The 16,749-nt window shown below is 37.2% G+C and overlaps 1 protein-coding gene across 2 annotated transcripts in view; it reads left to right on the top strand.

The window, feature by feature from the left end:
- The window catches only part of LOC307160076 (uncharacterized protein), a 69,269-nt gene that overhangs the window by 37,322 nt on the left and 15,198 nt on the right, over window positions 1-16,749 (top strand). For both annotated transcript variants that reach the window (XR_013821494.1, XM_079873899.1), the window contains exons 3-6: window positions 5,837-5,894; window positions 11,932-12,186; window positions 13,290-13,350; window positions 13,459-13,589. Coding sequence is in view for 1 of the 2 variants with exons in the window: in XM_079873899.1 (XP_079730025.1) it covers window positions 5,837-5,894; window positions 11,932-12,186; window positions 13,290-13,350; window positions 13,459-13,589 (505 nt within the window). In the remaining variant the exon portion in view is untranslated. The remainder of the gene's footprint in view (window positions 1-5,836; window positions 5,895-11,931; window positions 12,187-13,289; window positions 13,351-13,458; window positions 13,590-16,749) is intronic.

The following is a 16,749-nucleotide window of genomic DNA, read 5'->3' as shown; positions in this document are numbered from 1 at the left end:
CAGTAAAATTGAGTGGCCCCATTGACTGGTTTCAAAGTCATTCAGGTTTGGAACAACATGTTATGTTCTCGTTATGGAAGGAAACCAGGAAGGTTTCTTCAAGCATCTCGGAGACGTTCCCGCAGTTCTTCTGGATTTAATCTGACTCAGTTTTTTCTGTTTCTTCATGTAATCACAGATGGACTCGATGATGGTGAGATCAGATCATACCGGCTGTTGTCAGACTCCTTGTGCATACAGAAATCTCACTGGATTATTACAATTAATGGCAAAAAGAATGTTTGGAAATGTAAACTGATATTTCCTACTGACACACTACAGCAAAAGATCTAAATAACTGACTTACAACCATTTTTTTTGGGGGGGGGGGGGGGGGGGGGTATTAACATGCCTAAGACTTTTGCACAGTACTGTATATATATATATATACAGTGCTATGCATAAGTTTAGACACCCATGCTAAAGTTGACTAAAAAGAGGAATAAAAAATCATCTTTTGGAAACTGAACTTAATGCCTTAATTTAAAAAAATTAGGAAAAATCCAACCTTTAAGGACACCAATTTTCTTTGTGAATGAATAATGTATCATAAATAAATAAATGTTCTTCCTTAAAATACAGGGTGCATAAGTTTGGACACCCCTATGTTAAATTCCCATAGAGGCAGGCAGATTTTTATTTTTAAGTATTTTTTTTATTTATTTTTTAGGATACTATGCATCCTGATAAAGTTCCCTTGGCCTTTGGAATTAAAATAGCCCCACATCATCACATAGCCTTCACCATACCTAGAGATTGGCATGGTTTTATTTCAGTTAGCCTAATAGCTGGTTTGATTTGCATTGAGAGATGATCTTATGGAAAGTACCCCATGCCAATCTCTAGGTATGGTGAAGGCTATGTGATGATGTGGGGCTATTTTAATTCCAAAGGCCAAGGGAACTTTATCAGGATGCATAGTATCCTAAAAAAAAAAAAAAAAAAAATGGGATATGGGAAAAATATGCTCTATGGGAATTTAACATAGGGGTGTCCAAACTTATGCACCCTGTGTTTTAAGGAAGAACATTTATTTATTTACGATACATTATTCATTCACAAAGAAAATTGGTGTCCTTAAAGGTTGGATTTTTCCTAATTTTTTAAATTAAGGCATTAAGCTCAATTTCCAAAAGATGATTTTTTATTCCTCTTTTTAGTCAACTTTAGCATAGGTGTCTAAACTTATGCATAGCACTGTATATATTTAAGAACTTTTTCCCAGCCATCTCAATGGCAAAAAGTGTCTCAATCAACCTGAATTCACCCCTATATATGGCTCGCAATCTCCGTTCCAGTTCATCTCAAAGGTGTTGGATGGGGTTGAGGTCAAGGCTCTGTGCGGTCCATTAAATTTCTTCTGCACCAAACTCATCCAACCATGTCTTTATAGATTTTGCTTTGTGCAAAAGGACCTTCTCCAAACTGTCTTGGTATGCTAAAGCATTGAGTTTTCCCTTTACTGGAACCCAACCCCTGAAATACAAACCCGTACCACTATCCCTCCTCCACCAAACTTTACTGCACAGTGCAGTCAGGCGGGTAACGTTCTCCTGGCATCTGTCAAACCCAGACTCACTCATCAGACTGTCAAACAGAGAAGCTTGATTCGTCACTCCACAGAACATGTTTGCTTCAGAGTCCAGTGCCGGCGTGCTTTACACAATCTGACGCTTGGCATTGCACTTAGTGAAGTGAGGCTTGCATGAAGCTGGAAACCCACTCCATGAAGCTCCCGCCGCACAGTTTTCTGCTGATATTAAAGCCAGTGGAAGTTTGAAACTCTTCAGCGATTGAATCAGCAGAGCGTTGGCAAATTTTATGCATCAAGCTCTTTAGCTTTAGCACTTTAGTTGCTGCTGTTCCTAAACACTTCCACTTTCCAATAATATAGTTGACCCCATGTAATATCTAGCAGAGAAGAAATTTCACGAACTGACTTGTTGCAAAGGTGGCGTAGGGAGAGTTATGTTTTTGATAATGGCAGTCTGGGCTTTGAGGCTGTCTATGCTAGTTTGGAGCTGGATATCCATCTAAGACTTGTGTATGTGTGTGTGTGTGAGGGTGTCGAACGCTGAGCTTGAGTGGTCTGGGTTATCTCTTTGCAGGGGGCTGAGAGGGGACCACTGTAGCTGGACATTTGTGTTAGTGTGTCTGAGAAATTTGCCTTTGTTCTGGTTGTTTATTTAAGGGTGTGGGTGCTGTGAATGTTTCAAGCTTGTTAGGGCTCTAAGGGCATGCTGTGTGTGTGTGTGTGTGTGTGTGTGTGTGTGTGTGTGTGTGTGTGTGTGTGTGTGTGTGTGTGTGTGTGTGTGTGTGTGTGTGTGTGTGTGTGTGTGAGAGTGTAGTGCTGGTTGTTATTTTTGAGTGTTCTGTTGTGGAGAGCAATTGTGGAAAGCTATCACTCATTTGAGCGAGCAAGAGTGTGTGTGCTTTTACAACACATATCATCTCTGGAATTATAAAATGCAAATTTGGTTTTTATCTCAGTGCTTATCTCAGGGCCATTAAGGATGTAAAACATGTCTGTTTGCATTGTGTAATGACGGTTAGCTTATTATACTAAACATTTATTAGACGCTTAGCATTAGCTAACACATACCTGTGCTGTCAAAGTGGACGTCTAAGGGTAAGACTGCAAGTTCATACTGATTTATACTTCGTTTGTAGTTTTTTATCCTGACAATGAAAAACATGAGAGGTTTTAGCATCAATTTTGTTTTCAACAACACTAGTGTATCTACATTGAGGAGGGTGACCCACACCATACAAAATTAAAATACTTTTTATAAAAACTATTATGTGTACTACTCCATTCAGACGACTCTTCACAACAACACAGAATTATGACCAAACTACTGAATGAACCTTTAAAATAGTAAGTGAGCAGTAGTTGAATGTTAAACATGCAAATATGTTTAAAAATAGTGGCCATCGAGGAGAATGGATATGCAAATAGATATGGGAGTGCTAATTCTCGCAATCTAGTGACAAAAATGTACATGGAAGAGCTTTTGTCCTTTGAGCTGTGGCAATGTGAGCCTGTTATGTGCTGTTAAAACTGGAATATGATTATGAAGCTCAAGCTCGGTTGTGGGTGAGTGCAAGATTCTTCTTCATCTCATGTCCATTCAATCACTAAATCATCTTCTTTCAATCCTTAACACCACTTTTATCAAGCTCCCCTACTCCTCCTGCCAATCGTTCCTACACCTCTCATGTCTTCTCCTCCGTCCTTCACTCCTCTCCTCTGGTGGACACTTATGAGACAGGCGTGACTGCACATCCACACTGCCTTTTAGAGTTTCGTTACCCAGAATGCTGCAGCTGTGTCATTTGCATGGCAGGGGTTGGACCTCTCACTGGAGAACGAGAGTGTGGCTTTGAATTATTCATTTAGGAGACACAGAGAGGAAGAAGAAAAGTGTTTTTTTCTGTCTCCATGTCTGTCTATTTCTGCTCTCATGAATTTGTCAAACCCCTTTAAATCACGTTGCGATGTTATGGCCGCTTGTTCAGTGGTGTTTGAAGTACTCTATTTGTTTAAGCACTCATTGTCAGGGGATGATGGGTACGTATTTAGAGTGACTTCAGACAGGCTTGGTCTCAGTCCTACTGACATTCTTGTTTTCTGGGTTTTTCTGTTGTTTTCAGAGTCACCATCTGTTCCCCCACTGGACTTTAGAGCTGTATCCGGAAAAAAGAGCTCAAACCATGAGATCCAATCACAAATTTCAGCCTAGTCCAAATGAAGAGCACATCGCAAACAACCATGATTTAATATTTCACATCTGTTTTAGTGGTGCTTACTACAGCATTTATATTGCTTATACTTTGAACAAACACCCTTGTAAAAAAAAAGCTTTGCCGATTTTTAACCCGCTTTGTATTGTTACAATGTCGGTAGTTTATGAACAATGTTTAGATGTAGATTTCGATTCTCAATTCGATTTTTGATTTCGATTCGACTCAATGAATATAGATTTAATTTAAATACTATATTTATAAAAAAAGAACAGTGAACATAAGTTTACAAGTGGTTAATTATTAAAAAGAAATAAAGAACTCTTAAACTCCTTTTATTTTAGGTACACTTGGGTACATTAAAACAGAACCCAACTCTATAATTCAAATGCATGCAATGAATAGACAGGATTTTGATGCAAGATGAAAAATTGATGCTGATAATTGGACGAGTCAGAACAGTCGCATGCCTTGATCAAACAGGATCAGGTTATTTTATGTTTAAGATAAAACACATCAAATCTCACAGCATTAGCTGTAACATGGAGACTGCAAACCTTTGAACAGTGGAGGAAAACTAATACTGGCTTTTGGGTGATAGATAAATAAATATGGAACAAATCGATTCGACCACATTTTAAAAAACGATTAATCGAAAAATCTTTTTTTTTTTTGCCCAGCCCTAAAGTTTACCCTTTCTCTGTGTAACCGGACTGAGAAATTCACGTTTATTTGTCAGCAAATATGGTTAAAATAATGGTAAAATGGAAAACTATGGCAACAGCTTTCTTACCTGTATGTGACTAGGTTTTTCTGACTAAACACAAACCGGCGCGGCGTTCTCTCCGTATTTCCCATTCTTTGCCGCTTTTATCCACTGCCGTAACTCACTCCCGCTAAACGTTTACTCTTTGAACACTTGCACCAGGAACAATACAAGTCGACACCATAATGGCCTAAAGTTTGCTAAGAAGTATTTCCTACTTAAAGGTATAGCGGAGGATTTTCCCGAAATTTAGAAAAAAAACCGCCCTCTCCACTTTTTGAAAAAATGCACATGCGCAACACTCTACGTGCTCCCAAGAGGGAGCGCCTATAAACGTATGCACGAGCTAATCATAGCTTACATTAACTTTTACTAGCAGTGATTTTAAATGGATTTCTCCAAAGAGCATGCCAAACTTTACCTGTCAAGTAGAAACTTCGCGACTGAGGCATTAGTGGGAAGCCCAACCTGTGTTTTGAGCGCACGCCATTGTGTGAATCATGTGCACGAGCATGTACGACGGCTTTACGTAAACATATCACCAGAATGATTGACACTTAGGATGACCAATAGTCTTGATGATCCACCCGGAAAAAGAAAATCCTCCGCTATACCTTTAAGCAAGACCGTATTTGATTAAATTATAAAACAATTATAATAAATGCAATTAGCTGAACTTTAGAGTGCTTTTTTGACCCACTTAAGTAGTACATCTTTGTCGTTTCATAATTCTATTGTCTTTGAAATATAGTTAAAGGACCTTACAAGCATTAATGGTGAACCAAAATATACTTTAATGTCATTTCTATTGAAACTTGTGTCATTTATTTAAATATATTTGTTTTGTATAATTACTACATTTGTAATGATGAAGTTGCAGTTTAGCACATTTAAAATACACACCAAAATAAGTGTAGTTATTTTTAAGTGTACTAAAAATATATGCTTTTACGACTTAAAGTGCAGTACAAGTTCACATTCAGAACAATTAAACACTTCTTGTTCACAAGGGAAGGCATATAATATAACCCATTAATTGCTAATAACTCAAATTCAATGACTTATTATTGTGGAGAGAAGTAGTTACTTTTTTAAGTGATCTGACTTTTTATGCAACTGATGATTAAATGGAAATAACATTTATTTCAGCAATTCGCTGTGCACTGAATAATTAATATTGCATTTTTGCTGCATTTTGTTGCATTTTCACTCAATAAATCCATCACAATGACTTGTGGACATGTAGCAATATAAAATGCACTGACATGTTTATTTTCCTTTGTCTAGAAATCGTTCTCTCTGGTGATCGAGGCTCTGGATCATGACAATGAAACATCAGAGGCAGGTATGATGATACGTGTGTGTGTGTGTGAGACTTAAAAAACAAAATCCATGGATCAAATGTGTCCTCACAGAAACGATTTGTAGCAATAGCACAGAGAAAGAAAGAATGAAAAGGAGGACATCAGACAGCCAAGCCGTATTTACCCCTCACGCTGTCTTCTGGGGATTACAAGAGAACGGAGTAATGCACAGGGTCAGTCTCCATGACTCTTTCATTTCCTGTGTTGTTTTCTGATTGTTTCTCCTTATAATTGAAGAAAAGCTGCATGACTGAAAATATGTTGCTGGATTTTGCACACACACACTCAGATGCACCGATTATGTCCTTTAATGAATAAATTAGACACATGTGCACGCTTCTTCAGACAATGCTGAGATACATTTTAATCATTTGGATATTGCCGCTTTATTTTCATAAATAACTCAACTTAATTTGTTAGAAAAACGTGCATGCACATACTCTCCTTCTCATGCACATTCTGTCTTTTTTCTGGCACTCTTATTCTCTTTTATTATAATTTTCTTTTCTTTCATTTTGCTTCTCTTCTAAATCTCTCTCCCTATTTGGTTCCTCTCTCTTAATTTATCATCCTCACTGCCCTCCAGCTCCTGACATATCTTTTCATTTACTTTACCCATCCCTTCTCTCGTTCATTGGATTTACAGCTTGTCTCTGGTGAGGTGAGGCTTAGGTGGGCTGATCCAGGAGTCTAAATGACGCGAGTTTGGAATAGTAGAGCCGTTTTTCCTTCCAGCTCTGGATTATTATACAACCATCTTATATATATGGTATCTGAGCACCATATAGCTTTAACAGTCTTCAGCAAAGTCTGTCCAGACCCATTATGTCTTTGAAATAGACTTTGTGTGAGAAAAGGAGAGAGGGAGAGGCAAGGACAAAAGTGTTGTTCAGTTTCCCATTTATTTTATCGTCTTCTATCCAGGGTGGTGCGCCATTCAGAATTGAATGAAGAACGAATTTAAATTGCAGATCAGTTTTCCTGAATTTTAACATCATACATGTATTTTTATGCAAGGAAGTATATTTGAAATTTTAAATATGATTAATTAGTTGAGAAGCAAAAATATCAGGCAATACATCAAATTAATTGACTATGTTAAGTGTCTTCGAATTGCAATTCAGTAAATCCCTTCTGGTCAGTCCAATGTCGGACCAGAGCCGATCCCTAAATTCTGTTAAGGGTCCGTCCTACCTGACCCGTGAGCCGTGTAAACCATTTGCCATTGCCACACAGTCACACCTGACACCCCAGTGCTCCCACTAATCCTCCCTCCTTTAACTAGTACTAATGAAAATGTAATTCCTGAAATCAGAAATAGACATATTTTATATGAATATCAAGAATTCACATTTTAAATAGTACAAATCTAATTATTGATATCAAAAATGCATCCTGTGAATGAATAAAAGCTAAAATGGCTTGCCATTAGGGCTGCACGATATTGAAGAAAAATGCGATATGCGATAACTCATTAAATAATGCGATATACGATACGATAATGCTTAAAGTGTGTAAAGTAAACTTAAATTATCTTTAAAATATATTTCAAATGATATAACCTAAGTGTTTCACATTCTTTTTGTGATGAGAAAACATCCCCACAACTTCTGAAAGTGTTTTACTGTAGCATAAGAAGTGTTATTTTAACATCAGTGTAAACCACGGGGTTTAGGGGTTCAGGTTATCCTACATTAGGGTTATTTAACAACACAAACTGAATAATCTGTTTTATTGAATTCACGGTTCTTGGGGATTTGGAACCGGTTCTCGATTTTTCTATTCCTACTGATAAATTGAAGGGGAGCCGTTTTTTTTATTTTAAATGTTGCTCAATCCTGGTTCTGGACAAATATATATGTGCACCCTCTCTTATTATTGAACCACCCTCTAAATCCAAATGTATTCCTCTCTTATGGTTTTGATGGATGTTGTGTGATAGTTATCTTACATTGCCGAGTGAGAAATCAGACTTATGTTCATGTAAATGTATGTGCCTGAACATGTCAGAGATAAACTGTGCTCAAGGCTTTCTGCATGAGTTCAGCTCTGCTAGTCATTTACATCTCTAATGGATTGTAGTAGATTGTAATGATGTTTAAATGGACAACACCACTAATAACTGACTGTGCTTACACTGCAGTCCATTAACAGAAGAGGACGAGACCATCATGTCCAGATTTGTGTGTGCGAAAATTGTGCCTTAAGGGTCCAAATATTTTTGGGGTCACTGAATGTGGTTGATATGTTTATTTTGATTAAGTGCGTGGAGTTGCTGATAACTTATCTATGTTTGAACACCTTCGCTCTTCCCTGTTTTCATTGCTTTGTTTTTAAGCCCAGATGATCCCATCTGTAATAGTCCAGTCATTTTATGAAAAAAGTTTGAACAAAATGCAACAGAAGCAAACTCAACTGATTTTGTATCCTCAATATGTCCTGAGTCAGGAAAAAAAAAGTCCCGAAGAATCCGATTAGGGGAAAGTTTCGAAAAAGACACAAATATAACCTATTCATACGCCTATTCATTCTCTTTCTTACGTGAATAGGGTAAAAATTTTAACCTTTAGAAATCACCATGAAAATTACTGAGTTGATTACTTACATCAAGACAAACAAAAAATGTATTACAAGTTTTTTTTAAATTGTTTGTTAACATGGACAAACGGTGCATAATCTTATTACGTATGTGCTAATTTGCATAAATACCACAACAGATCTAAACATTGGGTATAGCCAGGTGAAAATGTCTTTGTTGAATCTTGTTGACTCATAACAGTAAAATACTTAATGTTAAGGTCTGAATGGAACACATTTAGGCTACCCATGAGCATTAATACATAGAGGCAGGAAGAAGTACTTTAGAAACCAGCCTTTATTAATTATTATTGCAGAGATGGGGTTTGGGGCTGGGTCTGTGGGACTGTTTCTGGGGATTCACTTTTTATTTTACTTACCTTTTGTCTTCTGCATTCTCCTTACCATTGTCTCCTGTTCTTCCCTCAGACTCGTCCCCCAGAAACAGTCCCACGGACTGAGCCCCAAACCCCATCTCTTAAACATTAAAGGGGGGGTGAAATGCTCATTTTCACTCAATCTCCTGTTAATCTTGAGTACCTATAGAGTAATATTGCATCCTTCATATCTCCAAAAAGTCTTTTGTTTTATTAAATTTTTAACAGAAAGATAGGCTGTACCGAGTCTTTCCGGAAAAAAACGAGCGGCTGGAGGCGGGCCGTGCGGGCGAAGCTTATTTAGCTGTGCTAACGCGCCAAGCTAGTGACAACACACAGAGACATTTGTTCAACAAACAGTTTTACTCACCGTCCGGTTCCAACGCACGACCGCGAACCTTTATCCTTGTGACTGCTCGATCCTTAAGCATTAGACGATCTGCAAATCCGTGGATCTGGGCTTTGTTTATAAAACAATCATCGTCGAAATGCAGGGAACAACAGTCTTACACAACTCCGTTTATGCTCTGAAAAAACAAACTCCATCCACGGGTTCCTTAACGCTGGGTTCTTTGGGAATCTGTGCAGGGTTGTCGTGCCCTGGCAACCAAAAACACACTTCTTTGGTGACATTGACTTCCCAAAAGCCGGGCAGGGCGCTTTGATGGCGAACTGCTTTCACTCTCTTGCTCTAGTCTACGAGTGCGCGCGCGGCCGCGATCTTACCGGAGAAGTGCCCTTAGGACCCATATAAGGAAATTCCGCCCTATCTTACGTAAGACAGAGCCATACTCGAAAAAAACTTTCCGAAACTTGTGACAAACCGGAAGGAGTATTTTTGGAACAAAAATACTCCTTCAAACATACAACTTAGTTTTTGAAACTTTGTCCATGTTTAGCATGGGAATCCAACTCTTTACCAGTGTAAAAAACTCAGTATGCATGAAATAGCATTTCACCCCCCCTTTAATAAAGGCTGGTTTCTAAAGTACTTCCTCCTGCCTCTGTGTATTAATGCTCATGGGTAGCCTAAATGGGTTCCATTCAGACCTTAACATTAAGTATTTTACTGTTATGTGTCAACAAGATTCAACAAGACATTTTCACCTGGCTATACCCAATGTTTAGATCTGTTGTATTTATGCAAATTAGCACATACGTAATTAGATTATGCACCGTTTGTCCATGTTAACAAACAATTTAAAAAAACTTTTAATACGTTTTTTGTTTGTCTTGATGTAAGTAATCAACTCAATTTTCATGGTGATTTCTAAAGGTTAAAAATTTTACTCTATTCATGTAAGAAAAAGAATGAATAGGCGTATGAATAGGCTGTATTTGGGTCTTTTTCGAAACTTTCCCCTAATGGGATTCTTCGGGACTTTTTTTTTCCTTACTCAGGACATATTGAGGATACAAAATCAGTTGAGTTTGCTTCTGTTGCAATTTGTTCAAGGTTGACCCCCATTTTGACTTAAAATGACTGGACTATAAGGCCAGTTTTCTTTCTTTCTCTTTCTTTTTAGAGCACTTTGTGGGAGATAATGCATGTAACAGCATTCGAGATTAGGAAGGCTAACAGTCAAAGGGAAAACCCTTATGACTTATCACCACAAGTTAATCTCTATAAACAGAATTTGTTGTGTTAATGAAGTTGAAAGATTAGACACACCATTCAAGATCGGTATCACATTAAGTCAAGTCAAGTCACCTTTATTTATATAGCGCTTTTTACAATACAGATTGTATCAAACAGCTTCACACAGTGATAACAGTGAAGCTGTAAACAGACATTAATCTAGTTTGGGGTTAGTAAAAAAAAGATAAAAAAGAAAGGAATTAATACTTTTATTCAGCAAGAATGTATTAAACGTATAGGAAACGAAAACGCTTTCAAATAAATGCTGTTCCTTTGAAGTTTTCTATTAATCAAAGAATCCTGAAAAACATGTAACATGTATACAATATAAACATTTAGCAGCACAACTGTTTTCAACATTGATAATAAGAAATGTTTGTTAGGCAAATCAGCATATTAGAGATTTAGAAAAAAGGACATCCTGAAAAGTCCTTTAACTGTCACCCTCCCTTTTTTCTCATAGACATGAAAATCACTATCCAAACTTAAATGGTTGTAATTCAAGAATGCTTTGGAATATAGACATATGGTTGGTCCTGTTTTAAAGAAGACAATGTAAAATGTACAATGTAAAAATATAATTATTTATATTTTATATATAAAAAAAAAAATATATAGAATATATATTATATAAAATATATATAATACAAAATATATTTTACTCTAAAACTGCAAGAAAATCAAATAAATCGAAACAAGTTGTGTTCCAAATTTATAGGTTGATATCTCAAAAAATGAGCTTTCAGTAAGATTTTATTTGGGTGCAGTACCAAACTTTTTCACTAGTTGGACAGCTTCCTTACTGACCATATAAGTTTTGAGTGATCTGAACCATGTATTTCCATAATTTTCATACAATTTATGAAGTATACATCCTTTTCAGAAATAATATGGGTGGTTTGGCAGTATTTGATTTGATTTCAACCTCTAATAAACATAAAAAGAGCACATATGTGCGTTATAGCTCGCTGCCGTATTCATAATATTTTTCTTTATATTCAAAACATTTTCAGAGCTTTTTTTCTCATAAAATTGAATTGGTGTTATCTTTTGAACTCTTGGCATGAAAACAAACTGAGGTTTCTACCAATCTTTCATGATTTTTCATGTTTATTTCTATTTCAAAATAAAGGCCTAAACACGCCTAATGAATATGAAATATTCTTGTTGCAAATTGATAAATTACTGCTCCTCTGCAATTTATTTGAAAAAACAGCAACTAGAGAAAACTAGAGATTGTAAGCTTTCAAATGATATATAGTTTGTCAATATTACCTTAGGTTTTTACTAAGACATTGTTGTTCTAGATGTGACACTTAAGATCCTGTCTCACTCTTGCTGGAGCAGGTTTTTCCATGGAAAAAATTAACATGAGAAAAGATGTTTAGTTTTTATTTTACTCTCTCTGTCTGTCACCCCCCTCAGGTCGGGAGGAATTAATAGAGCGAGTGCTGCTTTCCTCAATGCTGAACCCAGGTGAGAAGTGGCAGTCGTTCCCTCATCACGGTCACACGTTCGATCTGGAATACCGCCTGCGATTCCGCTGTGATACCAATTACTACGGCCCACTCTGCAACAAACTCTGTCGAGCACGAGATGACTTTTTCGGCCATTTTGACTGTGATCCTTACGGGATTAAGGTGTGTAAGGAGGGCTGGACTGGAGCAGAGTGCCGACAAGGTGAGTGGGTCCATCACACTGTCAACAGCCGTATCATATTATGATGGCGATATCTATGGACTTAGCTAACCTAGCTATAATTAAGATAGCATAAGTTTGTTGCACATAACCCGTATTCGACTTTAGCTACAGGATTATTTATTCAGATGTTTTTCCAACACTCCACAGAGGCTAAATCGTTTTCCAGCAGAGAATGACTTAAAGGAACACGCCGACTTTTTGGGACTTTAGCTTATTCACCGTATCCCCCAGAGTTAGATAAGTCCATACATACCCTTTTCATCTCCATGTGTGCCGTAACTCTGTCTGATGCACCCACCGCTAGCCTAGCTTAGCACAAAGACTGGAAGTAAATGGCTCCAGCTAGCATACCGCTCCCAATAAGTGACAAAATAACGCCAAGCACTGCTACTTCTGCGGAGTGATTTACTCCAACTCTGAGCGAACTCTCTGCTCCTCACCACGGGCTTCTCAGGCGCTGCGAGCAAATCCCTCCGCCCAAGTAGCAGTGCTTCGCCTTCTGAGAATATAGTTCCCAGTACGTATACGGTTAGAAGACGGCTGTGTCTCATGTGACCTTGTTATTTGTACACGCTGTGACTATACAAATCACAACATGTAAATAGGAAAATGTTGGCGTTATTTTGTCACTTATCGGGAGCAGTATGCTAGCTGGAGCCATTTACCTCCAGTCTTTGTGCTAAGCTAGGCTAGCGATGGGTTAGCAGACAGGGTTACGGCACGCACGGAGATGAGAAGGGTATGTGTGGACGTATCTAACTCTGGGGGATACGGTGAATAAGCTACAGTCCCAAAAAGTCGGCGTGTTCCTTTAAGGGAGACAGAAATATCCACATTCTAATGGTGTGTGATCAGGAAGAGCCTATATTGCCACCATAGCCTAAGTCAAAACATTGAGCTAGCCTTATGTTAACAATAGTTGAGTCAGAGAAGCATCACATCATGACTGGCTGCATTTAGCAATGGATTACGTGTCCAAAGTCTCTGTATTTGTCTAATTCTGTGTTATTATGAGTGTTATGAAAATGACTGATCATTTTGATCATCATATCTGAATAAACCTTCTATATGCGTCTTTGTAGCGGTGTGTAAGCAGAGATGTCACGTGGACCACGGTTCCTGCAATGTGCCCGGAGAATGCAAGTGAGTCTGCCCAGGTTTCAGAAATACAGAGCGCTGATGCATGTCATGTTTTGCTTTTCTGGCTTTTTCTCACTTTCTCACTGCTGTACCCTCTCTCTGTCTCTGTAGGTGTCATTATGGCTGGAAGGGTGATCTGTGTGATGAGTGCGAGACGTTTCCTGGGTGTGATCATGGCACTTGCACTGAGCCCTGGAAGTGTGTGTGTGACACAAATTGGGGCGGCTTGCTCTGTGACAAAGGTGAGATGACATCTGCAACACAAGGAAATGTGCTGGTGTGTGTGTATGCATAAATGTCTGTTGTTATTATAAGGGCCATCAATCAGTTTAAATCTTTACTTGTGTTTAACCTCATCATTTCAGTGTAGTTAATGTGTTAACACATTCAGTTGCTTTATTAAGGAAGGAAAAAACATGTGTGGATGACACTTGTATCTGTAATATATGTGCATATTTTTAAAGGCAAGTTTCAGCACTCGTCTCACACTCTTCTCCACCCTGGAAGAGATGATGCATTTCACAACATTCACTTAACACCGAAAAACAGCTGAAAGCTTGATGACAGCGGTGAACTTTATTTTTAACATAAATTAACATATCATTTTAATTATTAAAATGTTGATTTAATTATGAATACATATGTGACCCTGGATCACAAAAACAGTCTCGAGTCGCACGGGTATATTTGTGGCAATAGCCAACAATACATTGTATGGGTCAAAATTATCGATTTTCCTTTTATGCCAAAAATCATTAGGATATTAAGTGAAGATCATGTTCCATGAAGATATTTTGTAAATTTCCTACCTTAAATATATAAAACATTTATTTTTGTGAGTGAATGCAGCACAATCGTGAACATAAATGGACAACTTTAAAGGAGATTTTCTCAATGTTTAGATTTTTTTGCACCCTCAGATTCCAGATTTTCAAATAGTTGTATCTCGGACAAATATTGTCCTATTCTAACAAACCATATATCAATACAAAGCTTATTTATTCAGCTTTCAGGTTATGTATAGATCTCAATTTCGAAAAATTGACCCATGTGACTGGTTTTGTTGTCCATATGATATTCACATAAATACATAATTATGATTTATATTAGTAAAACTAGAGACCTGGCAAATCAAAAGCTGGCTTTAACGTCACAGTCAAATGTATATTTTTTAAAGACATCACTTCTGCTTACCAAGGTTGCATTTATTTGATAAAAAATATGAAAAACAGTAATATTGTGAAATATTATTACAATTTAGAACAACTATTTTCTATTGTATTATATTTTATATTGTAATTTATTCCTGTTGTATAATCATTCTAATGCTGCTGCTCTCAAGAAACATTTAATATTATTATCAATGTTGAAAACAGTTGTGCTGCCTCATATTTTTTTCTGGAAAACGTAAAAAAAAAAAAAATTCAGAAGAATAGTGTTTATTTGAAATATAAATATTTTGTAACATTATTAATGTTTTTTACTGTCACTTTTGACCAATTTAATGCATCCTTGCTGAATAAAAGTATTCTTTTTACTGATCCCAAACTTGTGAATTGTAGTGTAAAATGAATGGCGAAAAAAGACCTATGATGTTTATAAGTAAAATCAGATGAGGATAATAAAGTGGCTGGAGTGGCTCTGCAGCTCGTCAGAAGTACAACCTGACAGATGTCATTAAAATAGGAAAACACTTAATTTTTTTTTATCTGAAACGCTGTCTGCCTGTCAATCAGGATTGCTGACAACGCCATGTCTGTCATGTCTTTGCAGGGCAGGGTTTTGGAGACAGGTTGACGTTGAAGTTAGCAGAATGAAAGTGAAAAATCAAAATGAAAAAAAGAAAACCTTAATAAAATGGGTTAATAAAATGAACAGTGGCGTCTCATCGGGGGAGGCAAGGGAAGCACAGGCTTCCAAACATTTTGAGGTGAAAATAGGAGAAGGATAATTTAATGTTAATAAAATTCCCAGTTATTTATTTTAGTTCTTGTCTCAGAATGTGCATTTCTTGTTTGTAATTTCACCACTGTTCGTTACACTATAAAATATTACTGAAGTCAGAACCACTGCTGCTCTTCCCTGATCCTGCCAAATCTACCGATAGGAAAACTGTGCTAAGGCGATTCTGAAGGGAAAAGAAAAGGGAAGCGGAGGCAAATCCATAGCCAGAGACTTTTGCCTCCGTTGGGAAAAATTTTGCCAATCACCATCAAGTATTGCACTTTCAGCGGTTCGAGTGTTGAGGAAAAAATATCGGGTGGGGATTCTTAGACTACTACAGTTTAGTTTGCCTCTATTTTAAAATCCAGCAGTCGCTACTGTAAATCAACAGTGTTAAACATAGTTATGTCATTTTAATAGCCCCCCCCCCACACACACACACACACATACACATATATACACACACACACACACACAGGACTAATATGCAGACAGATTAATTGAGGTCATGGAATTAAAGATAATAGCTTGATCTCATTGCTTCTCTCTCTCTCTCAAACACACACACACGTACGTCTGGTTCACTATCTTTATGGGGACTCTCCATAGACTTAATGGTTTTTATACTGTACAAACTGTATATTCTATCTCCTTACACTAACCCTACCCCTAAACCTACCCATCACAGAAAACTTTCTGCATTTTTACATTTTCAAAAAAATCTAATTTAGTATGTTTATTAACCCATTTCCCTCTTGGGGACCGCTGGCTGGTCCCCACAATGGAGGTGATCTCAGGTTTTACTATCCTTGTGGGGACATTTGGTTCCCACAATGTAATATAAACCAAACACACACACACACACACACACTAAACTAAGATCTCAGGAGCCAGTCTACCAATCCTGCATCATTTTCCATCATAGCGCTGGTTTTAATTTGTGTCTATTTGTATGTTGTGGTTGTAATTCTTCCAGTTAAGCATGCTTTTGTGTTGTGGGTAAATCTTCAGGAAACAATCCATTTGAGTGTAACTCATCCCCTCAAGCATGACTGTGTAGGAATTCTTGGTTAAATTTTGTATGATTTATGATACAAACTACATTTAAACAATGTCTGGGTTGTCAAACCTGATTTGTGTCTAGACCAAACTGGCATTTTGTTTAACCCCATGAATCTGAGCTTGAAATTATTGTTTAAAAAATCATTTTCCTTCAAGCAACAGTTCCCAGTGGGAGATACTGACATATAGACATATATTCACATATATTACAGATGTTGGTATATTGTATTGCTGGAAGTGGTGGGATGAGGAACAGATGTATCACAGCTGTTTTCACACAGCTATCAGTGCTTTTTTAGTCATTTTGAAGAATCAATAATGATTTTTCTAACAAATCATTTAAAACTGTGTGTTTTTATGTATATGTGTTTTGTATCATTTGAGAAAGAAAATGTT

This window comes from Squalius cephalus (assembly GCF_949319135.1).
Source record: "Squalius cephalus genome assembly, chromosome: 6".
Classification (NCBI taxonomy): domain Eukaryota; kingdom Metazoa; phylum Chordata; class Actinopteri; order Cypriniformes; family Leuciscidae; genus Squalius; species Squalius cephalus.
Note: the sequence above shows the minus strand (reverse complement) of the source record. Positions and strands in the feature narration are given on the sequence as shown.